The sequence below is a fragment of the Apis cerana genome, linkage group LG6, assembly GCF_029169275.1.
Source record: "Apis cerana isolate GH-2021 linkage group LG6, AcerK_1.0, whole genome shotgun sequence".
Taxonomy (NCBI): Eukaryota; Metazoa; Arthropoda; class Insecta; order Hymenoptera; family Apidae; genus Apis; species Apis cerana.
The window spans coordinates 16,491,497-16,518,984 of NC_083857.1; the positions used below are offsets into that span (position 1 = coordinate 16,491,497).

At 26.5% G+C, this 27,488-nt stretch overlaps 2 protein-coding genes and 2 long non-coding RNA genes across 31 annotated transcripts in view; 2 read left to right on the forward strand and 2 right to left on the reverse strand.

The window, feature by feature from the left end:
• The window catches only part of LOC107999143 (SLIT-ROBO Rho GTPase-activating protein 1), a 36,302-nt gene extending 18,684 nt beyond the window's left edge, over positions 1-17,618 (reverse strand). For 2 of the 27 annotated variants that reach the window (XM_062076843.1, XM_062076830.1), the window contains exon 1: positions 17,477-17,618. In XM_062076843.1, coding sequence (XP_061932827.1) covers positions 17,477-17,555 — 79 coding nt within the window. In that variant the 5' untranslated portion in view covers positions 17,556-17,618. Of the gene's footprint in view, positions 1-1,155; positions 2,344-3,105; positions 3,327-8,530; positions 17,342-17,476 lie in introns of those variants that run through there. The other 25 variants (XM_062076855.1, XM_062076846.1, XM_062076836.1 and 22 more) reach the window with 24 other exon arrangements.
• LOC133666347 (uncharacterized) lies at positions 3,260-6,603 on the forward strand. 2 transcript variants are annotated; one of them, XR_009830410.1, is made up of 3 exons: positions 3,260-3,394; positions 4,326-4,612; positions 4,711-6,603. It is a non-coding gene; the product is annotated as an uncharacterized LOC133666347 (long non-coding RNA). The 2 variants fall into 2 exon arrangements; XR_009830411.1 differs by having other exon boundaries at positions 4,326-4,466.
• A 1,521-nt stretch (positions 17,619-19,139) lies between the features above and the next one.
• Positions 19,140-23,076, forward strand: LOC107999111 (intraflagellar transport protein 74 homolog). Its single transcript, XM_017058779.3, has 2 exons — positions 19,140-20,149; positions 20,252-23,076. Exons 1-2 carry the CDS (start codon positions 19,812-19,814, stop codon positions 21,774-21,776), a joined length of 1,863 nt encoding a protein of 620 aa, XP_016914268.1. The 5' UTR covers positions 19,140-19,811; the 3' UTR covers positions 21,777-23,076.
• On the reverse strand, positions 22,403-26,482 carry LOC114577710 (uncharacterized). The gene is made up of 2 exons (XR_009830409.1): positions 25,726-26,482; positions 22,403-25,641 (listed from the first exon to the last, which is right to left on the reverse strand). It is a non-coding gene; the product is annotated as an uncharacterized LOC114577710 (long non-coding RNA).
• Between the last annotated feature and the right edge of the window lie 1,006 nt (positions 26,483-27,488).

A 27,488-nucleotide genomic window follows, 5' to 3' on the forward strand; every position in this document is an offset into this window, starting at 1 on the left:
CATTTGTTAACATAGTGCTGGTCAGTTATTGATAAAGCAACAGTACTGTAGATGAACTGCTTGGAAAGAAAATAAACTGATGAACGAAAACGTGTTATCAGGCCAATAATATTGTATAACTGCCAATAAAGACAACTTGAATTAAAGAAATTAATAAATTTTTTTTATATAACAAAATAGACTTTATAAATATTTTAGTTTTTATTATTAAAATTTAAACACAGCATGAAAGTATATTTAAATGAATTGTAATTTTTCTTTTCTCTTATATTTGCAAATAAATGAAAATAAAGAAAAAAAAAAGAAATTATGATATATAATAAAATTAATAATTTTCATAATTTTTTTTTTTACTATGCTTGAATATATATTTTATAGAATTTAAAGAAAAACTTTAAACAAAATAAATATATCCTAATCCTTCGTTTAAATAATTTTATATATTTTTAAATTAATTGCACAAATAAATACACATTAATTTGTTTCAATGTTTTCTATTCCTTAAGATGCGCATTCTCTAGAATGTATGCTTTATGATAATAAAATGATGTTATCGTTCTTTAAATAGATACAATAAGAAGATAAATTCTATTCAAAGTTCGAATTTCAAACATTTTCCTTCTTGACACATGCGTCAATCTATGCGATTACAATTTAAGAGAGAGAAAAAAGAAAGTACGGATGCACTGATGCGTTTAAAAAAAAATTCGATTAGATATACGAGTGAATTCAGTTCAAGCATAAAATAGTTCTATCAATTTTTACCATCTTCCTTTAGGAAACAGTCATAATCCGGTCTAGTTTCTACAATCACTGTGCACACACGTCAGCATTGAATAAATTTGACGAGTATACACGATCATTCAATCCATGTAATTTTGTCAACATAATTGTTTAATCGAATTATTTGAAATGAGCAATAAATAATCAAATAAGTATAAAATTTAGAGCAATAGAATATAAATAAAATGAAAAGTGCAATTGCAAGTAGAAATAAATTGATGCAACTAAATAAAACGCAATTTAAAGATAATTTTTTTATCTCCTCTGATTGATTTTTAATAATTCAATATGATCAATATTTTCTGTTTAAATAAATAAATTTTTATTAAAAGTTTATTGTCTTATGAAATTTATCAAAATTTTATTTCTTACCTTAATCATCACACAATTGATACATCCTGACGCAACAAACAATTAATATCTCGAGATATTGATTAATCGACTTTTTACGAGATGGCGTATTTATCATTAACACATAAGAAATAACGATTAAGCGGTGCAATTCTAATAATACGACCATAAAACCAAGACCGGAAAAGGAAGTCGTACGTCTGACAATAGAGAAGATACACAGAATAAAATACAGAGTTTGGCCGTGAGTTTGTTCGTTGGTTCGTTCGTTTGTTAACGAAGCGAACGCCCACAATTGATTGAGAGCGTCGGACTGTTAGCACAATTGCCCTTAAATTGAGATGTAAGTACTTGCGACTATACCGTTCGTTTCGACGCTTTGAATCGACTCGAATCCTCGGTCCTATAGACTTACAATGTCCATCTATTGATCTAGGTCATCCTAAACTCGTTTAAAGTCCTGTTTCTAACGAGAAAGTATACACGAACTTGAGAAATCGACGATTTTTCTTTTGACGATAATGATAAAACGATGCAAGAAATATTATGTAGGTTATGTCCGGATTGAATCTATAGGCGTACCATATTGTTCATGATTCTGAAATTCTATATTGAGAAAATGAAAAATCGATTAAAATTGTTGAGAAAATATAGAAAAGATAGAGAAGTAATTATTTTCTTATTTACAAACAGCAACGAATATATAATATAATAAAGATTGATGCTGTTTACAATTTTTAAGAGAAATCTTATCGTGAATACAAAAAACACAACTTTTAAAACTTGCTAAACTAGAGAAATAATTATTATAAATCATTAATATTTATAATATATATGATTAATTCAGTCATCTAATTACTTGTTCCGTTCGACAATTATTTCAAAAAATTTCTCAGAAACAACCTGTGTTCAATACTGGTTCTCCTCCAATTAATCGTTTCTCTTAACCAATAACTGGGAAGTTTTTAACACTGCCACGTTTGATTTTATCGCAATAGTAGTTTCGCGACCGGTAACACGATACTGTTCGTTCGAAATATAAACATATCTTTCGATGACTCAGTGGACTTTTATGCAACGGATGAGGAAAGTTCAGCAACAGCTGTGTCTCAAAAACTCTATTCCTACCACACGTTGTTTACCGTTTCATTCCAGAACGAGACTGAACGGCCGATAATATTCCTTTCGAAAAGGTAGCATGCTTCGAAACGAAACTACAAAAAGCCACAATAAGTCGTCTTACACTCGTGTGAATAAGATTAATTTTCACTCTCGATCCGTTCACTGTGTGCGGTATATTATTAGAAAAAGCGGAATCCTCGTAAATGTCACGCGTCTCTAACAACGAAACATCATTCGACAATTCTCGTCAAGCTTCACACAGTCACAATAATACATCTTGATGACCAATTGAACACATGAAATAGTCAATCTCACTTAACGCATAAAACAGCTTTGTTTTGATTATTGAACATACACTTGTTATGTGTATTCACAGTGAACGCGATCTAACGTCGAAATAATTTAAGGGAGTTTATGTTATATGTTTGATTATAGTGTATCGTATGCAATACAATGTTATACTATACGATTAAATATAAGTATTTTCTCTATCACGTTCACGAATCATAAAAGTTTACCGGATATCCTGCGAAAAATAATAAACACGTGCTTCGAACACTGACCGACGCTGCTTCTATCCAACTAATGTCGACTGTTTTTTTTTCTACGATAGAAGGACTAGGACGATACAACGGTACACATAATACATACATACATACATACATATATATATACATACATACATATACATATATATATATATATATATACGCACACACAATATAACACACTGCACGATAGTGAAATTTACGAAAGGAAACTGCACACAAAACGAAACTCAATCGAGATTGTTTCCTGCCGATAGTTGGAGATTAAATCAGCTAAGATTATTGTCTATAATGAAATTACCGATAAAGTTTGTATGATTTCGCAAATTCGATGAAATAAACAGAATTAGCAATTGATTTAACAATTCTAAACAAATCGGAACGAGAGTCTACGAACCGAATATCGATAGCAAATAACGGTCGTGTTTCGATGGCCACGAGGGTATTGCACATTGGCCGATCAGTCGAGTGGGACTTGGTCGCGTGAACTGACCAGTAAGGACAGGCAGTCGTTGCTTTGACTGTCGTTAAATTAACCACAATTACCAGCGAGGCCTACACGCACGCGCCTTCCTCTATACGCCTACTATGTATGTATTGTCGTCATTTATATGCGTGTATGTATACATATCCGTCTTAACTTTGCTCACTCGTGTGAGTTTACACTTGCGCGAATGCCATTAAGTCAACGATATACGGTGATCTCAAACTGTTATTGAATAATACTGACGATTCAGAGGTGATTTATGGAAACAAAAATAGTACATTCAATGTTACGGAATCTATTTCAAAAATTTTTTTATTTTTACAATTTCAAAAATTTTAACATAATAGAATATTTTAAATTTATATTAAAATAAAGAATTATAAAATAAAATAATATTTCATATGAAAAAATAAGAAAAAAAATTGGTATAAAATTTTTTATTCGATTCTTCGAGAAAATTGATTTTAAATACGCAATACGAATGAGTACATTCCATTATCGATTATCTATATCTAACTATTTATAAATAATGACAATAATATTGTTTTTATACAGATCATTCATTCTTTATTGTTCATTGTATTGCAAGTATTGAAAAAATATCCTTGCTATTATACATTATTATGTTCAACAAATTAAAAGTAACTAAATGGACTGTAATATGTTATTGCTTTTTAATCTTTCATATTTCATTCAAGAATATTTTGCTATTTAAAAACATTTGTACACTCAGAGCAGAATATTTGATCTATATTTCATGATCTAAATTTAAATAAATCAATATTCATAATTTAAATCACATTTTATAGATATGAATGTTTAATAGTGAACATTGGTCTGGCGTCTCGTAACAATACAAATATAATCGCGGTTAGACAAATCTTATCAAGAAGGATATCAATATCAATGGAACTCAAAAACGAATTTTTGTTTGCAAAAAATAATTAGAGCAAAATAATTTTTTTTAAATTAATTTTTTATATTTAATATATTTTTTTGTAATATATATTTTTATGCTCTTTTTATTTTATCAGGAAAAAGATTTTGTTCCTGTAATGAGTTCAATTTCAAGAATTCAGATGGCGTTGAGCAATATTCAGAACAATGGCGAAATATCTACGTGATTCAGTTCGAGCAAATTTGGAAGGAGAGGGATGAATGACAACAATTAACAAGTTAGTTGTCAATTACCACGTTATCGTTCGCGATACCGAAACACAAATGAACACGTCATGCATACAAACAGTTGATAGCTTTATTGAATTAATTTTTTTTTTTGTATCCGACTACACTGTAGTCGACGAAAAATAAAACGCAAAAAGTAATAATTTAGTAGAATTGTATTATTTTTTGTACTATATCTATTCATTTTCTTCTTTTCTTCTTTCTTATAATGGAAAAATAATATTAATTTTTCAGGAATAAGATGCAAATATATTCAACGCAGTTTTAAAAAAAAATTTTAAAAAAAAAGTTTAAAAAAAAAATATAAATAGAAGATTAAAACGTAACATTGTAGACAGATGGAAGGAGAAAAATCTTCACGCACGAGCTGTACACATAAATTGATATGCAGTGCAATGTTTCTCTATCAACTTCCTTCCTGCACGAATTGAAGGGAAGCGTCAAATGGTTATTGCGTCGTGGTCGGTTTAGTTCATTTTTCGTTATCTCAAATTCAAATTATATCGTAACGTGTACGTAGTGAATTGAAGACTGTCACTATAACAGCAAGTGAAAAAGATAGTGAGATAGGCGTCTCGGTCTTGCTACAAAAATTAATCATTAAGCTCTCTTTTACACAAGAATTCGCCTCGTCAATTATCAAGATTTATGTTACGACTGGCACGCCCTCTTAAACGAATCGTCGCAACCATGCATTAAAACATAGGTTAAGAATTCATATAAATCGATTTTTAACGAAATGACCGTCAATTTGACAAATTTTACGGCCAATAGTTAAATTAATAATAAATTAATAATAAATAATTCAAGCGCATGAATTTTATTATGTTCTTGAATTTCAAAATAAACATGTAAATCAAAATTTTTATTATTTTCTTTTTAATTTCTTTTTTACGAAAAATAAATTTGATTTGATTCTAAATGATTCAAAAAACTGATTTAAAAAACACAACTACATCTAAGATAAAATCTCTTAAAATTAAAAAATATTGAAATAAATGTAAAAATTATTTTATATAATTTATATTTTTATATATATGATAATTAATGTATATTTGTATAAATAATCACTAAATTTTCAATTATGATGAATTTTGGTTTTCACTATGTGAAAAATAATTTTTCTTTCTGAAGTCATTTTAATTTTTCATTTAAATCTACTTTTAATTAAAATATAAATACACTCGTTTGTTAGCAATATGTTGTGATCAAAAAAATTTTCAAAATTTTTATTTCCCTGTTTTTTTGAATTTTCAATATTACTAAAAATTTTTCGCGAAATATTTAAAACAAATTTGCATGTTTTATTATTGCCTTTTTTTATGTGTGTAAAAATTGAAATTGAAAGAGAAGACAAAAAGGAAGAGAGAAAAAGAGATAAAATATCATATAAAATGTCAAAGATTATTAAAAATATTGACATTTTTAATAAAAAATATAAAAAATAATAATGAAGAGAACCACATAATTTATTTAAAAAAAAAATTTTAATTGAGATAAAATTAAAAAAATTCAAATTCAACTCTGTGTATCTATCATCTTAAAATTTGTAATCAATCATGTAATAATCGTAATATTTTCTTAAATAATAACTGTAACATAATAATTATCATAAATATTAAAAATGATTAAACTTAAATAAAATTTAATTGTTTTTCAAAATTATTCAAAATTTCATGTTTAACTAAAAAATTTAAAAAATTTTGATTATGTTTCAAAACATTCAAATATATATGTACGCATATAATTCTTTAATCGTAAAAACAGATTAGAAGTTCCGACCAACAAGGAAGCCATATGGAACCCCTTGATTTTCTCTGCTGCATGGTATGGGGGACCTTTACACATCGACCGGAAGTTAGCTACTAGAGTTCGTATGCCATATGGTAGGAACGAATTTATTCGAAGAACACGATGTAATTCTGTTCCGTGCAATGCTCGCTTTTACACTCACCAATGATTTAGAAAAAGTGTCTTTTTTTTTTAAATCATTGCATTTAAGAAAAAAGCAATTTCAAATTTTCTCAGAATTATTTTTATCATTAATGATCGAAAATAATGATTCAATAGAAAGTTTAATTATGTTATTGAAAAGATTATTTTTCTAATAAAAGGAAGTTTGATAACTTTGCTGATATAATAAAATAGAGATTATTAAATTGAAGAGTGACTCATAATATAATAATTAATTAATCCTCTGGATAATATTTTTAGATAAAACAAAAAATTAGATATAAGATACATTAAAAATATAAAATTTAATATAAAATAATTTTGTAAATTTCTAACTTGAAAAAGAATGAACGCTTTGAAGAGTAAGATTTTTTAAAAATATAAATTCGAAAAAATATTAACTTTCAATACCAAAATGCTTATTCGCTTTGTATTATCGTAATAATTTTTATTACATCTGAAAAATTCAATTTTCTTTCATTGTTTTCCTTATTATTCATAATAAAATAATTATAATAAATAATTCAATTTCAATCTTAACAAATATTTAATATAATTACATTGACTTTAGAAAAAAGTATCAGCTTTTGTTATTAGGTAATTAAATATGATAATTACAAATTTTTGTATTTTTGTAAAATGTAGAAATAATATTTAATATTAAATAAAGTAAAAAAGATAAAATATTTAAATAATAATTTTTAAATCGCATGTATTTATTTATCTGTAACAAATAAATAATGAATTTAATCAAATAATGCTTACAGTTTCATATCAATTTACTCTACATACGTGTATTTAACAATATTATTCTTTTTCACATAGTTAACAAATCTCTCTCTCTCTCTCTCTCTCTCATTCACTCACTCACTCACTCACTCACTCTACGGCACTGGCATTTTCCAATTAACATGTAAGGGAAGAGATAAGTAGCGACGAATAGAAAACTTTAATCTGAGAATCCAATGGACGCAAAAAAAAACACATTGGTACAAAGAATCAAGAATACCATTTGCGGTGCATTCAACTCTAAGAAGAGGCAGATACATAAGTAAAAGAAAGAAATAGCAGGAGCGCGAAACGACCATGAGAACACATCTTGATGTTCCTCCTAATCACTTCAGAAGAAACGACGGAGACAAAGCTCGAAATGAAAGTCGTAATTACCCCTGCTAAATGCGATTACTTACGATCAAACTACTCTTTTGATTCTAAAATTTAATTATACTCAAAGATTTCAGATAATTTTTTTATAATTTAATAATTCGTCTTCCGTTAAGAATATGAAAGACGTGAAATTTAAAAAATTAATCATACATATTTTCAAAAGATTAAAAAAATAATATTTGCTTCTACATTTAATATTTTATATTCGTTTTATAATCAAGTAATTAGAATTTCTAGTTTTAACAAATGTATATATATATGTATATATTCTGAATTATGTAATATCATTATAAATATCATTATAATTAAATTTTATTCATTGATATTTTATTTGATGATGTTGATCCAATAACCTCCAAGATCATTTTTTATAACTCAAGATTGCATCGTTTCTCTAAGGTTCCAAGTAACTTGACGAGAAATTCTATACATTTAAACGAATGTTCGCACAACTCTACACCGGCATTAGATGTCCTCGCCTATCTAGAATTTCCAATATGTATTGTATAACGCACACATTGTGTGAATGTATCATAGCAAAATTGTGGGATGAAAGACATGATATAATGCACAAAAAAATCTCGTAACCAAAATGTATAAAAAATATTTACGGAACAAAAAATCAAAAAATGGAATCAATGTACCTAAATAATATGTAGAGATTATGTGAATACAATGAAAAGGAATGATGACATCTTGCAGAATATTTGAGATAATGATTATTTGAATATAAAAAATTTGATAATTAATACATAAAAGAATAATGAATAACTAGCTACAGGTTAGATTAAACAACTATTGCTTTGCTTTACTTATCGAATTATTACTGAAGAAAAGATATAAATTATACTATTATATCTAATGTGTGATGCTTTCATATCCAGCTACTTCTAGAAAAAAAAAAGCGAACGCATTTGAATCTAATGAACCATACCTGGAAGGACGTCCTTAGTGTCGGGGTTATAAGGATGAATCCATCCGTTCCTCTGCTGAATAATGCACTGGAACATATTGCTGGACTATGCGTAGGTCTCGATTCGCGTTGATCGGCTGTAACGAGCGAGAGCAAGAGCAAGAGCGCGCGCGAGAGAGAGAAAGAGAGGAAGAGGGAGGGACAGAGTAAAAAGGATAGAGGGAGAGTAACAAGAGCGACGAAGAAAGATGGGAAACAGGATGAAAAAAGACACGAGATCCGTTATAGTTGGCAAGTTCTTTCAATGGGCCACCTTTTGCCTCTGTTCTTTTTTAAAAATATTCCTAGAATGTGTACAAATTATCGTAAAGTCGAGTTCTTCGTTGATTATATCGATTAATATTATCGTTCAGCGGTTATCTGGAGCGAAACTTGATTCGATCAAACGCATAAAATTTCTAAGATTATTTCTACGATAAGATCCTCGCACTTCTTCGTAGAAAGTTCCTCTGGTGATGTATCACCATTACCGGAACAGTTTAATTTTCCTTTTTGTAGAATCAATTCGATTCACGATTCGATTAATCGGCATGGATTCAAATTATCGTGATCCCCTAACAACTTGAAAAATATGCACATTTTCATTTCGAGCAAAGATCTCTCCGCATTATTGTAATGTTCCGTCGAAGAACAATATTGAAAATTTGATTGATTTCCATCTCATGGTAAAAACCTTGAATCATCTTATTATCAATTTCACATCACCTCGAAATACCCTTTTATTTCTTCGAACATGTGTCTATATTCACACATACGCTACATATGTGCACACACCGTGTCTCTATGTGTCTTTCTCTGATTCGATCGTTTGCTTTGTCTCCGATAATGGACCACTCTTTCTTCTTCTGTTTCTTGATTTCTTCTCTTTACATCTGGCTCCCTCCACGATGATTCTCTACTTCAAGAACCATTCTCATCCTTTCGTGACAAAACGAAACACTATTCAAAACGATCTTTCCACTATTCAACACATCACACGCGCAACGCACTCGACCGATCGACCAACCGACCGCTCGTTTCGGCCTTGAAACGTGTGCACTTTTCTTTTCCCGAACTAATCGAAAGCTATCACCGATATTCGTTCATACACTACGTTATTCTGTTAATACAAAAAAGAACAAGGGTTGAACAAGAAAATTCTTCATTATGTACCAGACCAGGGAAACAAAGGCGCGATTGAAGAAAGTTAAGAATGACAAGAAAAAGGAAACGAAGGCAAAAGGTAGTCGCCTTTTCTCGTTGCTCCTGCGCCCAGAGGGTGGCTGGTCGGCTGGCTGGGATCGAACTAGATGGCTCGTCGCCAGGCAACCGGATTTTCTATCTCTCTCGCACGCGCACGCCACCTCCCTCCCTTCGCACTCATTCTCTCTTTGTCCATTCCTCTTTTTCTATCCCTCTGTTCCTTTCTCTGTCACTCAGTTCCGTACCGGTGCTTCTCTCGCGTTCGCTCTGCGCGCTCACTCTTTCTTCCATCTCTTCATCGGTTATCATTGCTCTCTCTCTCCCTCGTTCTCACACTGAAGAGTCGCAGCAGCAGCAGCAGCAGCACATACATACACACCGGTTCCTCTAGCGCTTTCTCTCTTTCTCTCTCGATCTGTCGACTCGCCACCCCCTGCATACTCCGGGAACGCGCAGAAGATTCTCTCATATATATACCTTGGCCGATGACTTTAGGCAGACCGCGCAACGATCTCCACCGTCGTGTTTCGAAAATACGATACTCGATCAAAATTGAATTTTCTTATTTCTTTTTCTTCAAGTAATATAAAATTTAAGATGATAAAGATTTTTTAAGGGTTTTAAACTTTTTTCTTCGATGAAATAAAAATTGCATGTTATTGTATATATTATTGTTCTTTATTTCATTCTTGATTTTTATTATGCGTAATTAAATAATAAGAAAGTTATTATTAATTTATTAGCTTAGTTTTCCATGTAATACATTATTTTTATTAAGTATCGCATGATAATATAGTTTACATGCTTTTAATTGTTGACAATGAATTATCGTATTTTCGTGCACGATCAGTTATGATAAAATGTTCATTGTTTTGGCACGGAATGTTGGCACGTTATATCTCACGTTCATTATCTAAATTTATCAGAGATTTAAATAAATAGAAAAAAGAAAAGTGGAGGAAGTGAAGAAACAACTTTCGACATTGAATTTGAGAGGATAATATCAATATTTTATAAAATTTTTGAAAAATGTTTGAAAGATTAAACAGGAAAATATTACGAAGAATAATAATATGTAAAACATAAGCTGCTTATAAAAAAATTGGATTATGAAAAGTCAAAATGGCGAAGAAAAATCAAAATGGAACACTTGATTGTGATTATTTTATTTCTTGGCGCATTTTGCTTTCCCCATTGTGAAGCACTGGCACGTCCTCAAAACGGCGATTCTCACAGTAGTAGATATGACAATTCTGCGATACGAAGAACGAATCGTGAGGCTGGTGCAAAAGGAAACTGCAGAAGAGAAGAAGAAAAAAAAAAAAACAAAAAAAAGAATACTCGAAGCAGAATCGTCGAGAACTTTCTACATTGAAAGCGTTTCACTTGTAAATGGAAAAGGGGACGAGTTTGTAGGAAACCGATTATATATACGAGAGAAATTCCGCGCTCTCGATGCACCGTTTCGAAATCAACTGAATCGCGTAATACCGTTGTAAAAGCGTCGAGCGGAAAGCGTCATATATCGTATAAACGTGCAAGAGCGACAGAGACAGATAAAAAACGAACGAGATAACCATTATTTGAAGAGGAAGAGAGTTAATGAGATGTCAGGCAGAAAAGAGACGTTGGGAAAAGAGATAAAATAATGGCAATAAAGTGAAGCAAAATGGTGCAAAAGAGATGACCGCGCCGCTGGTAGGGGAATCAATGAGTGGTTACTCGCGCCACCGCTTTTGTTTCTCTCCTCGTCTCTCTAACTGCGTGGTTATACGTTGTACACCGGGTCTCCCACCGTGGTGTTCTATATAGGCTCGTCCAACCCTCGAAGCGTGACCGTGACTGTGACTCTGATCAAACGGAGTGCACGTGTCCACCGTGTATGTATATATACGTTACTCTCTACGCGCGTTCTCGTCCGCTTGTCCTGTCTCTGCCTACCCGTTGTCTCATCACGTGGAAACGCATCACTCTTCGTTTTGCCGCGGTTATTTCACGCGATATACACTTATTGTGCAACATAAGAGGTAATCTACCTAATCGTAGTTTTTGTTTAGTCAACAAATGTTTAATCTTTTCGGTAGGTTATATTTCAGTTATGCGTACCACTTGACCGACCGAGATTTGTAACTAACCTATTTGTTCATTTTTTTTTACAATTATGATAATTAAAAACTAATTCATTAATAAGCTTTAAAATAAAATTCATCATGTTTTGTCCAATTATCAGAATAAATGACGATTAAAGTGATTTAATTATTTTTCATGTCATGACAATCATGATTTTTACAATCTTTAATACGATCTATTTTATATAATTCATATATGTTTTCAAAGAAATATAATTTGATTGATGTTATAAAATTGGTAAATGTTCATTTTTAAAAAGTATAAATTTAAGAGTGCAGTAGAGAAGGATTACACTTGATATAAAAGTGGATCTTATTTGCTCATAGGGTCATGTACTCTCTGCACTAAATGAACAAATTGCTTTTCATCGGCCACTTCGAGGGCACTCAGATCATCTTACCATCGGGTTAGTTTATCATCAGATTGCTACCACTGTTAGTTTTTCTGCATTCTTCTTCCCTTACTTCATTCATTCTTTGATCAAAGAAAACATATTCAAACTGTTTTTTTTTTATCTATTTTTAATTTTTAACATTTCAAGCTTTTATAAAAATAATAAATAACACAATTAATGATAAATAAAGCATAAAAATCACACTTTATATGCATATATAATTACACTATTGGTTTTTTTTATGAAATTATTTTAGAGATTATGTCAATTATTAAATTCTGAATTTACAAATCAATATGTATCTTGTTTCTTTTTACTTAAATTTAATTTTTTTATATTATTTTATTAAAATGAAATTTACGTAATATGGAACAATCAGCGTCATCTGTTACTCAATTTCCAAATTATAATTAAATTTCCTTTTCACAAAATTACACAAATCGATTTTATCATATATTATATATTATATTCAATGAATTTTTATTCATAGTTTGCTTTCTATCAATAAATTTTTCTCATATTAGGAAGTTATTTTTTTTCTTATTTTTATTCTTAAATTCATAAATATAGAAATAAAAATTATATTTGCACGATCATATAAGTTTCGTTTATACGAGAAGAATATTATATTTCAAAAAATACCTATTTTACTAAATTATTTTATCATTTAAATTTATTCTCAAATGACCGATAAAATAAATTGAATGGTATTATTTTATTTATGTTGTGTTTCATGTATATTTGTTTTCAAGATATAATCACGTAAATTTAAATCTGTAAAGTCATAAAAAGCACTTATGAAAAATGCACTCTGAACTTAGTATACTCGCAATTGGCTGAGTCAGCCAAGTGGTTCAATGAGATACCGCGCCATTTCATTGATGCCGCTAACCTTATGGTAAGCATCGTCGACAATGTCTCGTTTCTTCTTTTAAATTTTATATTATTTCCCATGAAAATTTATACAATACAAGTTATTTTTATAGTATTTATTTCATATTAAATTAAATTAACTAATTATATTTATACAATTGATATTTATAATTATACAATTTGATATTTATAATTATTTTTATAATATGGTAGCTATATATCTTCATTATTGGTCTACTAATTTTAACAAAAAGCATTTCAGAATTGGTAGATAATTATAGTAGACAAAGTTCATTCAGCGTGTACTATTCTAAAACTGAACTCTATTCATGTGATCATTACGTAGTATCGCTATTTTAAAGCCACAGATCGTTCAGGGTTTCGCGACCTTCATCCAGATAAGCGTGTAAATTCAATACCACTTGGCCTTCTTATCAAGTACCTATCCAAAAGTCGTCGTCAACTTTTCAAATTTATTTATGAAAAAATTTTTTTTTTATACAATTTTTTATTTTTTAACTTTTTAGTAAAGTAAAATATAAAAAAACTTTTAAAAAAATATAAATCATTATATGCACATTTATGCATACTATTATAATAAATTTAATTGTACATACTTTCAAACAATTCTATTTTTAAAAATTCGATTGACTATTTTTAATATTACTTATTTTATTTTTTTTATAATTTTTTATTGATAAAATTTGAATTTTTAAAATTCCATCTTTTATATTTTTTTTCGATATCAAAAATATGAAATCATCTTATCAATCTATGATAAATGATATTAATTTGAACTTTGTATTTTATTTATATATATATTATTTCTTATACGATATTAAATGTCAGTAGTATAACCCCATTGCAATTGCCTTGCTATTTCGTTAACGAACTCTATCGGTAATTCTGAATAACTCGTGACATTCTAACTCAAACTCTGCAGGTTTAAAATCTATCGAATGAACGTATGAATTTTTATGTCATACGTAATTTGTTTTTTGAAAAAAAATTGTAAACATATTCATATTTTATATATACGATATTCAATTGTTGTCACCATGAAATTATTCAATTTTTTTTTTCAGTGATTTATCTCAATTAAAGGCTTACTTCGATAATTAATATCATGTATCCAGATTCAAATTTACGCATGCTACAATTAATTTAAGAATGATATAGATGATATTAGGGAGATGTATTATTTTCTTGTAATTCCTTCTCTTTATCCTGGTGGAATTTCGTCATCAATGAACTGAACTAAAATGGCCTTGTTACACATATATGCATATAAAAAAATTACACTCTGTAATTTTTTTGTCGGGCGTGTATTCTACGACAGAAGTTTAGAAGGTTCAAACCAAAGTTCGTAATAAATATTTGTAGATCGGGAAAATCAAAATAAAAAATATCAATTAAAATTATTAAAAAATAGTAAAATAATTTATTTCTTTTTAACAAGATTCTTTTTTTATATTTTTATTTTTCAAAATTTCTTTTTCTTGTTCTTTTCGCTTTGATTAACAAATGTAAAAATAAATGTTTTCAATTATATGATAATAATTGTTAAGAATATAATTTTTAAAAAATATTTAAATAAAATGCGTCATTGCAATAATATCCGTGTGAAAGAAGATACATATATCTTTCACTAAGTGAAATAGATACTCTTCTTTGACATTCTAAAAATGATCTGTTCGTAAAAACATCTGTCGCACAAAACAGGAAATATCTTTTTTTTTTATCATTATATTTTATTCAGATTTTTTTCTGATCAATTTATATCATATTTTTTTAAGCATGATATTTTTATTAAATTTATATAAAAAAATTATTTAAATTTATATTATAAATTAATGTGAATATATTTTAAAAAAAATATTTATACAAATGTAAATATCTCAAGATATTCTCATAAAATGACAAACTTTGATAATAATTTCTGAAGAATTATTATTTTCATTATCTCTTTTACATGAATAAATTATACGCCAATTAGTAATAATTAATCAAAGCGACATATATACATATATATCGAATATCGAGTTATTAGATAAATCTTATTTTTATATGTATTATTTATAAAATCTTAAAATATTCAGCAAATAAATATAATCTGCAAATATCATCTGCATATTTATCAACTAATTTTACTAGCAAACTCTATATAGCGATGGGTTACTAAGATCGATTTTAAAACATCCAATGTTGCAACCATACGGATATAAACACAAAAATCAAAATGCATAGAGGAAACGGTCGACGCAGTCACGCATGACCGTATGGAAGGAGTTGCGGCGAACAATGAGAATGTGCGCATGCGTTACACGGTATGAAAAAATATATAGACGTTCGTATCTGAAAGTGTACTGTGTGAACGTGTTCAATGGGGGAGGTATTATATACATAGTGGGAGAAAAATAGAGGGGATGGAGATGGAATACGCGTTAAAATAAAATAAAAACAACCTTGAAAGTTTGTAAACGGAAACAGGGATGGGCATCCGATGTATATTTTTTTGATAACTCTCGATCAAATAGATTATGAATATACGATATTTTACGATACATTAATACGAAATTAAATAATTTTAAAAATTATAAAAGTATTGTTATTTTGTTCACGATATTAAGTCAGTGATATATTTATAATTAAAAATATTTTTAATTATATATATTATATAAATATATATATATAAATATAATGAAATTTAATTTTTAATTTAATAAAACCGTACAAGAGTATTACACATATTATATTAGAAAAATAATGAATTACATATTTAAATGGAAAAATGAGATATATTTAATCCAATAAATAAGAATTTTTGCATGAATATAGAATGTAGAATACCGTGAAACCTATCCCTGTTACTTCTCACGACTTTTAATATGCAGACGAAGCAATTTCAAATGCGACGCGCCAACATTTCAATCGAGAGACGTGCAAGCACCTCATTTACTCCATCGAATAGCGATCGTTCATTGATCAAGTAAAACATTGTTTCGTTCATTTCAAATATTTGCAAAGATTTTCTTTAGTAAAGTTATTAATAATTAACTAATTAAAATTTATTATAAGAATCTAAATATTATAATAAATATATATGTATAATGTTAAGAAAAGTTAAATTATAAACTTGATTACTAATAAATTATATACTGTTAATTATACAAAATTTTATAATCAAAATAATTAAAATTTTTTTTAAGAATTTTAAAAACAATATTTTTTATAATTAATAAACTACATAATTAATAAAATACAAAGCATAAAGTTAATCATTAATATAATGTATATTAATATATGTATAATAATATACTGTATAACAATATACTATAATTGAAATCGCAATCTTTGAATACATTCACAAAGAATAATAATAATTTTCACTTGATTATGCAATATTTCAATTTTCAAATTGATAATGATAATTTGCAATATCGCGAATTTATAAAACGTAATATTTAAAAAATTTTTTTCCCAGCTTTCATAAATTTTGTGATCGTTTTATTATAATAAATATGAAAGCATAATTCTATAATTTTTGAATATTTATCAATATTACATCGATATTACATGAATAATTGAGCAATGTTGTAATAAAAAATAAATAAGAATTTTTTTTTACAAAAAATCGCAGATCAAAAAAATGTATAAATAAACAGTATCTTCAAACATCGACACAGCGCATTATTCTTTAAAATGTATCATCAATTATACATTATGAAATTTTCTAACATCTGCTAACTATATAGTTACATTTTTTTATACTTTCCAATATATCAAATATGTTCTATATTAAAGAAAAAAAAAAGAAAAAAAAATAATATTCACCGTTTTATCGATGGATGAATGAAACAAATTACATTTTTTGAGTTAATCGAATTGCAACATCCCAATGGACGATGAAACGAATTTTATCGAAATAAATTAACTTTTAAATATGCAACGAATAAATTTCAAACCAAGAAGTTAAATCTATATCTTTATTAAAGGATATGATAAGAATAGCGTCTCAAAATAAATTTTAAAAATAATTTTGTAAATTAAATTTCGTATAAATAAAAAAATTCATTGATAAAAAATCATTTAAAAAATTATTTTTTAGTTTAATATTAATATTACTATAATAATAAAAATAAGAATTTTGCCTATTATAATAAACAATTATTTATTTACGATTGATAAAAGATATACCAATTAAAAAAATTAACTTTCTTTATAAATAAAAAGAAAGAGAAATAAATATAAAAGTGAGTAATACGTAAGAAATAAGAGAAAATGAAATAGAAAGAGAAAAAAATAAAAAATGTGTGGTTATAACTTACTGTTAAAGACAAGCAGCTTCCGCGTGGAGCCAAGCCTTTTGATGGGCGACTTCACGCCGTCAATTTCTTCTTCGTCCATATCGCAGTGTAGTAACGGCGTCTCGATTTCAAAACAACTCTGGGGTTGTTATTTCGTGTTCACGTATGTACGAGCCAACAGTTTCTATGAACGTGAGCACAAAATATTTGTCACAGTTTAAAACATTCTCGAGCACGAGGAGGTCACCGCTTGGTTGCGGTAAAACCGGTTTATCGGGCAGCGTTGATACCTTTCTATGATCTGCACTAGATGTGTTATCACTAGGTACATGTGGCCAGCCGTGCATATAACTACGGCCTATTGAGCAAAGAAAGGAGAAGGAAAAGGCAAAAGAAAAGGCAAGTTGAGAAGAAATGCCAATGTGAACGAACGTGTATAAAATGAGTGAGTGGCGGACGTTTATATGTCGACGGGACGAATCGCGATGCTACGGGGAACTTAGCTGCGACGCGGGTTACTGTGGTAACGCCGATTGGTTTCTGGCTATCCCGAGGCACACTGAAGATATTCTTGGACTCCCGTATATTAATTCGAGTTTGGAGGGACCGGCGTCGCTACCGCCGTCACCATCATCGTCGCCGTCACCATCGTGCTTTGCCACTTGGCCAACACGCCGCGTCACTTTTGTTGCTTAGCAACTACTTAATTTGAGATAACGACAACCTACTGCCATCTTCCATTCTTTTATTAAACTAAAAATTTGAATTTTCACTTCATCAATTATTTCAATAAAGATCAATAACGATAAAATAAAAAATAAGAAAAAATAATTAATTAAAATAAATTAATGTATTAAATAAAGTAAATTATTTTTTAAAAATTACAGATGTTTTCATAAAGTTCGGTTTGGAATGAGATTGCAACATTAATAATGATTAAAATTGAAATTAAATTTTAATTTTAAATAAAATTATAAATAAAAAAAAATATTTTTCGTTAAATAATGCTTCATGTCAAAATATTTATATATTGTTTTATATTTTGTCACGTTATCTTAGAAATACATTGTAAAAAATATATATATTTTTACATTAAAGATTGAAATTAGATTGTAATTTTGAAAGAAAAATAATGAAAATATCTGACATTTGCTACCATCTATAATCACATACCAAGAACAAGTATAGAGTAAATAATAAGAAAAAAATAAATATATTGAAATCAGTGTCATCTCTAGTCTCACAAATGAAATAAAAGATAGAATAAAAAAATGACAGAAATAGAACAAGAATTGACAATCAACGCCATCTTTTGAATCATTTTTCATTTCTTAAAAGCCTTCTAAAAAATTTAAATAGCATTAATTCTCAATTTTTATTCTATTTTATTCTGTTTTTTGAATTTCAAAGATATAAAGAGATATTTTTGAATTTCGTTAATAAATAACGTTTGTCAATTATTTTTCTTTTCCCTCTATTTTTTGTTTTTCATATGTGCACTTCCTGTTTCATTCGATATTCTGAAGATGGCATTTATTTCAATATTTTTATCCATTCTATCCTTATCTCACTATCTGATTTCTTTGTTTATATTTTTTGTAAAATTTATATATGTAAAAAACAATTTTATTATCTTGTTTATTCATCTTGGTTATCCAATTTATTGATTAAAATTCTTAAAAATTTTAAATTGATGTTTTTATTATTTGTAATAAATAATTAATAATATTAACATTTATAATGCAATGTATATAAATGAATTTAATAATATTAAAGTTTAATATTATTAAATTTACTAATAATTATCAACAAGTATTAAATTATAATTAATTTATTATATTAATATCTTATATATTAATATAATATATAAAAATATTTATAAAAAAACATGTCAAAGAAATTATTTTTAAAATTTATTAATTTCAATAATTTTTCTGATTGAATATAATTCCTATTTTAAAATAGGAATAATTCACCGCTATAAATCGCACAGAATATATCAAATATTTTGATTTTTTGTGCAACTGATATTTCAAAACATTGAACATTAAAGTTAGGTCTATTTTGTGTTTTGATTTTTTATACAAATTCTTATAATGTAATTTTGTAGTATCATTTAAAATTATATTTTTTTCGTATAATTATATGTAATTTATAAAATAAATTTTATAAGTAAATTAATTTGGAATCATATAGATTCTATGAATTAGTTTCTATGACAACCAAGTAAAAAACAAACAAGTCATAATGTACTTTAACTAAACAGCACTAACTGATTAAATATCTATACAAACTACTAGTTTATACCAAAAATATATTCAATAAAGAGAAAAAATATTTTAAATAGATTAATATAATGCAAAGACCACAAACTAGTACTGCTGTATTACAAAATAAATTTGAAAGGTTTTATAAAGGAACAAAGAATGAATCAGTAGAATTTTCTGGGAATACTCGGCCAGGCACACCTGGTCAAAATGTATTGGCAAGACCACCATCATCCTTTGCTGCACTCAATCAAGTATCAACTGGTAATTCACGTTTAAATACAATTAATTCAAGTAATTCTGGAACATGTAATATTACATTTCCTTTGTCTGGTCAAATGAATATAAATATTTTGGAAAGACCAATCACTCAACATGGAGTGGCAGGTCTTAGACCTGGAACCGGTAGAAATTTGTCAATGACTAGGTATAAAAATTTCTCTTTAATATCAATATCATTGTGGTATTATTAACTTAATCATCAAATTTTTTCTTTTATTATTTTTTAATTTAAATTTTCTATTTTTAGACAAATTCAAGATAAAAGATATTATAATGGACTTATGCAATTAAAAATTAGAGAATTAAATCAAGAAATTGCTGTTATTATGAAAGATATTGAAGATCAAACTAAAGAAAGAGCTACTTATCTGCATTATGATAAGAGAGCCAAAGATTTGGCTATGGAATTAACAGCTTTGCAAGGGCAACTAGCTGATTATAATATCATTGTAGATAAAATGACATCTGATATTGGAAAAGAAATTATTGAAGAAGAAACTGAAAAACTTGCTAGAAAAAATGAAGAAATTTTATCAAGAATTGAAAATATGTTTGAAGAAAGAAAACAATTAGAACAAAAGCTAACAAAAATACAAAACCAATTAGAAGATGAAAAGAAAAGAACAGAACGACTTATAGACAGTATGGATTCTGATATGAAGGAAAAATATGATGAATTATTAAAAGAAAAAATAAAAGTGGAAGAAAAAGCAAATGAACTGCAACAAAAATTGGATGAATTATACAAAGAACAAGTTTATTTAGAAGAAGAAGTAACATTATCTCCTTTGAAACAAGAAGCAGTTAAATTACATCTTAAAATAATAGAAATGGAAGAAAAAAGAGATAAGTTAAAAGAAGAAGAGAAACAAAGAATTTCACCAGAAGAAGAAAAAGAAAAATTATTACAGAAAATTAAGCAAGATAATATGGATATTGCAGCTGCTGAAGCTCAATTGTCTGAAAAAAAAAAACAAACTCAAGAAACAGAACAAAAACTTGAACAATTAGAAGCAGATATAGAAGATACTCAATCTGAAAAACAAATTAAATATAAGGAGCTTCGTAAACGAGAAGAAACTATAGAGCAATTTATGAATTCTTTTGATCAAAATAAAGAAGATGAAAGTAAAAAATTGCATAAATTAGAAAATACAATAGTTGAATATTTAGAAAATATTTCGAATATGTTAAATATTGATATCGATTTTATAGGAAATGATGAAATGGCTATTCTTAATAGTTTACCATCTTTCAATGAATATGAAGATATTAACAAGGATTGTAATTTTGAAAAATTAACAAAAGAAAATTTAAAGTTGCAGGAAATTTTTAATAAAATGCAAATGTTAGAAGAAAAACTTAAAGCAGAATTTGCTGAATTTAATGAAAAAATGACTGATAAAGAAAATAAGTCAATAATTGTAGAAGATATAGATACTTTGAAAACTAAATTGACACTAAAACAAGACCAATTAATAGCAGAATGTGAACAATTGAAACATGAACAAGAAAAATATGAAGAAGAGATTAAAACAATTCAATCAGAATATAATGAAATAAAACAACGTTTAGAAAATAATGATATATATGTTCAAGTTAGTACATTAGAAAATACTGTAGAAAAATTGCAAAAAGAACGTAAAGATATTGAAGAATTTATTACCAAAGAAAAAGAACGTGGTAATTATAATCCAGTAAAAAAAGAAACTTTTAATACAATAAATATTTATAATTCTTTGTTAAAAGAAAGTCTAAAAACTATTTATTAGTTAAATTCTTTATAACTTTTCTTGTTTCTATTTTATTAATATTAAAGGAACTAGAAAATAATTTGATTTATTGATTTTTCAATGCAATATAATATTTAGAAATTAAATATGAAAAACATTATTATTAAATTATTAAATTATTTATAAAAATAATCATGAATCATTTTTTTATATTATTAATTGCATTTTTTAATTAAATTTTATGAAATTATTTTATTAAATTCGAAAAAATATATATACAATTTTCACATAACCAAAATAATTCGAAACAAATAAAGTTATTTCGAGAAGAATAAATTTTGTTGAGTTTTATTCTTTTGTTGTATTAATTATATTGTGATCTAATAAATAATTATTTATATGTATGTATCATTTGATAGATTATAAAATAAAATAAAAATACAATATATAATTTTAAAACCTTTTAATTTAAATAAAATTAAAAATTTAATAAAATTTTTCTTAAAAATTGATATTTTAATTGTATGACACAAAATTTCGTAAAAGTATAATATTAATATAGTATTTAACATATATATTTTAAATTATTTGTAATACTTACCTAAAATGTAATATAAGGAAAAGTAACATAAAAATGGCAATAACCCAAATATAAATAAATATGCTTTTAAGGTTTAAAATTTTATTCGGTATATTTGGATATTACAAGAAAAAATTAATTTTTTATATTAAAATTGTTTATATCAATTACAAAAATATGATTATTAATGTAGATGGATATTATGAATTTTAATTGAAATTATTTTCTGAGAACAAAACTATTGATTACAATTTTAATTGTTAATAAATATAATATAATATTAAAAATAATACACACACACGACACGCAAATATAATGACAATAAATATTGAAAAAAATTATATCGTGATATATATTACCATAATAGATATTTGATAAATAGATATTTGAAAAAAACATACAGCACACAACACAGCAAATTATTATTAATAAATTATAAAAAAAAAATATATAATGAAGTAATACGGTTATACAAGTATGATTATCTTACTTACATTCTAAATTTTTATACTACAAATTTAGTTCATTAAATATTTTATAAATTATCTTATAAAATCTACTTTAATATATAATTTACCATACGTAAGACACTTACAAAGTATATCTTGTTATTAAATTATAAACTATAATAAAAATTTTTATTTTAAATTATGATAAGATGTTTTTAAATTAAGTTATATATATTTAATTATTAATTACATTTTGGATTTAATCTTGATTTTTTTTTCGCTTTCTTCAGAATATCGTAGACTAGATTTATTATCCATGGACTGAGATCATACATACTCTACTAAGTTAGCCAAGTTAAATATAAAAAAAAGTTGCATGATAAAAAATGTTAAAAGATTTAATGTATATGAATTATTTTCTTTTTTTTTTTATTAATTAACACACTGTTCATTTAATTAATTTATTTTTTTATTTCTTCTTTTAAATACCTGGAAACTGTTCGAGTTAATGTCCATGGATTGGTTGACTAGATGCCACTCTTAATAATATAGTTATGTTAATTTAAATAAAATTTTTTTAATAATCGCTGTACAGATAAGTAATATAATAAATAAGTTTGTCGTTATGATATTTCAAAATAAATAAAATTATTGTCAAAATAAATAAAATTTAAATGTTATATATTATCTTCAGTCGGTATATTTATGATGGATATTATCGAAATGTACTAATAAAGATATCTAACTTAAAAAAAAATGAAAATTATATTAATTAATATATCATTTTTCTTATTTATTAAACACAGCCTCGTAATACTTTTACAAATTCGCATTTTTATCTAAAAATATATGATTTTTTTTAATTTATTATATATTTCTGCTTAATAATTTTATTATTTTGAAATTATTGAAAAATATATACTAATTTTATCTTTAAAGCTGCCATATAGGACTTTTTTATGGATTTAATTAATTTGTCATCAAATTATATTAATTTAAGAAAAATATCAAAATTATCAATACTCTACGTAGGTAATATTTGTTTTTGCCGACAATCGTATTAGTAGTATATTAATTTAAAAAAATGGTTGTGAAATAAATTATTGTAAAAATTTTATTTGTTTTATATAGTTGGAATTATATTTAATAAAAAAATTTTTCTTATGAATTCTATATGATAATAATGTTACTTACTGGCACGTTTCCCGAAATAAATAGATTAATCAATAAATTACATTAATCTATATATGATTAAATAATATATATATACTGCAACTTTTAAACTATTTTTAATTTTTTTAAAATTATAAAAATCGAGTATAATATATTTTTGCAATTTAATTTTTTTATGGCATCGCATCCACACATATCTGTTTGAGAAAATATATATAAATATGAACAAATGTTTACATGACTAGATACTATTTGAAAAAAGTTCCAAATTGCATTTATATGTGGCCTGCATATTCTTTGAGGAATATGAAATGAAACTTATAATATCTATGTATTAATTGAAAACGTACTGACTAGAAATATGATGTGATTAGAAACAAAAAAAGACAAGAGAAAGTATGTACACAGCCTCATTGATGCTACGTGAAATTAAATTAAATATATATTTTTTGTAATTTATTTTCAGCTTAATTTTTAGTAGTAATCAAAGAAATTTTAAAAAAATTGTCTCAAAGTTGATTCGTGGCACCAATTGGAATATTAAATAGTGACTAGAATATAATATATATTTTATGATTAAATAAATATTACTCGATTTTGACTAGATCATGACTAAATTTTTCTTTTTTTTTAGACTAGATTATCTATATATTTTGATTCTCGCATTAAATATTTAAATCTTTATCACTTCTTGACTAGATCGTTATATTGTTTTTGTTTCATTTTAATTTCAAACGAATTTTCTTTCTTTTGTTATTTGTAATTTAAGTAAAATAAAAGAAAGAAAAGCTAAAATGAAACTCAAAATGAAAAATCATTGTTAATCTTAAATAAATAAATTACGATAAATTATTGCTCGGCGTTTTGAAATCTTCGAAAATTTTATAAATTCCTTAAAATATTTTATTATATTAATATTTATTATTATTTTAATTTAATTTCTAAAATTCTAATTTCTAAAATCTTAAAATAAAATATAAAAACTTATAACTATTTATGAATTATTATGAATAAATATTAGAATCACTTACATAGAAATATATTTACATTAATGCCAATAATCATTCATCGCAGAATAGACACATTTTTAAAGTTTTGCATTATTTAATCAATTAATTAAGTAAAAGATTAACTGGCATACCAATAAAATGTCGGAGTCGAAGATTATAATACAGCTTTCAATATCTTCATCCCATTAAGAAGGCAGTATAAATAGAAACGGATCTTTGATAAAACTATTCCTTTGTAATAAAATTATATATATATATATATATATATCTGCTATAAAACTTGTAAATGGTTATTTGTAATATATCTTCAGTTGTGTCCCAAAATATCTTTGTTTTTTTATGAAAATAAAAAATTTGTAGAAGTTGTTGTACATAATTGTTTCTTAGATACATCAGTATGTGATCTGCAACGCCGACTACTGGCCAATTTCGAAAGAAATTCTCATTCACCGAGCATGTCTTGAGTAGCGTTGTACTTTTAATATCAGTACTCTACATCTCTCTCTTTATACAGATTACGTATACATATTTGTATATACAAATAAATATATTTACAAATCCTCGACAATAGAGGATTTTTGCTTTTCCTTTTCCAATTTCGACATTATTGACGATCCGTCAAACAATGGTTCAGCCGTGTTTTATTAGTGAATAGTGTCATCATATCATTTCGAATCAATTGGTGTTTGTGTCTAATAAAAATATTTATTCCGTAATTTTTTATTTCGATATAATATAATATATATATGAATGTTATTTTTACAAGTGGTACTTACTTAGTAATTGCTATTATTATCAGAATATTCTTCAATGTTTTGCCAGTTCGACGAATTTCATTTTGATTTCACTTAAGAATCTTCGGTGTATTTCCTGATCCAATTTGGGTAGGTTCGTATTATCAGTTCCAAATTTGGCCTGGCTCAACAATTGCTCTCGGTGATTTCAATTTAACATGTCGAATCGGGTGAAAGGAAAGCAGGAAAGAAGGTTGTAGACCCTCGGAGATTGAATCGATGTTCTGAAGAAAAAGATAAAGAAAAGAGAAGAAATGAGAGGAAAGGAAAATGCGAACAAAAACAGACGAGAGGAAAAAAAGGAAAATTAAAAAAAGAAAAGAACTCTCCGAGGGCCACGCAAGCGCATAGTCACTCGCCTGCTCACAGACTACCTTAAATTTTCGTTCAACGCGCTCCAAGATGCATATTTCCCCTACTCTCGGTCATCTCCCCACCATACATCTCTTTAAGTAGAAGTTGGCACGTGCCCCACTTCTACATTTCTGCTCTATAGAATGCTGCATATTATCCCCCACTATTGCTTTTCCCCTCTTTACTGACTGGTTGTTACATCCTACGGAACGGTTCATTGCTCCGTTCTGTTCTGGGATTCGTACGATTCACCCCACTACACGCTCTATTTCGAAGATTTTGCCCCCCCTAAGCACGCGCATGTGCATATGAGTCTAGTATTAACTGCAACATTATTACAGTGAAATCGGAAGATCTTTTGTACGCATGCGTTTGATACATACCACGTGCAATTTCTATAGTAGCCCATGTTCTGTTCGTGCGTCTCTTTTCTACAATTGTTTTTTTGGAATAATTCAATTTATTTTAATAGTAAATATAAATTTTTCAATTTATCTTAATACTAAATATTTTAGAAATTTTAAATTCATATTTTTAAAAATTTTAGAAATTTAATAAAATATGGAAAATTTTTGTTTATTATTCTGCTTTGAAATTATTTTTTATTTAATTTTATACTTTATAATAATAAAATAATAAATTAAATGAAAATAATAAATTAATAAAATTCTTTTATATAAAATCTTATATTGAAAGGTTTAATATTTTGATTGATATTTCTTTAATTTTTTGCGTTAAGTATAATAAATATATTTATATAAATTAAATTATTATAAATTCTTTTCATTTCATCGAGGATAGATTTTAAAAATATATAACAGTATAAAGAATTTTTAAGAATGTAAAAAAGAATATGTATAAGGAAGGTCACGATAATCATTATATGTCCATGAATAAAATAGGGGTTTGGCAATGTAAAAGGACCTTAGATTGTGATTCGACCGTGAATACTAATATCGCCCGCATTGTCAAAGCATGTTGCATTTCAAGATTGTATGTTGAATTAATGATCAGTTTTATATTTATTACATATTAAATATTGAAAAAAAAAATTATCGAATGCAAAAATATTCGAAATAGAAAAGATCTAAATTTAAAAATATACTTAGATCATTATAACTATATTTAATTTAATAATTTATAGATAAGAATTGCATATCTTGATTGAAAAATGGAATTTAAAATTTATGTAATCCTTATTAATATTCAATATTATTTCAATTTTGTGCATATATATATATATGATATTTCTTATTTTTATAAGTGTTTGCTTGGTTACTCCAGCGTTGATAATCACAGCAATAGTATGCATATTATTATATATATGAGTAGCGTGATTCTAAGCAATTGGTCAATTCACTTCTGTATTATTTCTATATGATATCTACGTT

Excerpts from the sequence above, each read along its gene's own strand:
- LOC107999111 (XM_017058779.3), top strand. The coding sequence starts at position 19,812 with ATGCAAAGACCACAAACTAGTACTGCTGTATTACAAAATAAATTTGAA. Across the intron at positions 20,150-20,251 it reads AGAAATTTGTCAATGACTAG|ACAAATTCAAGATAAAAGAT; the intron begins GTATAAAAATTT and ends TTCTATTTTTAG.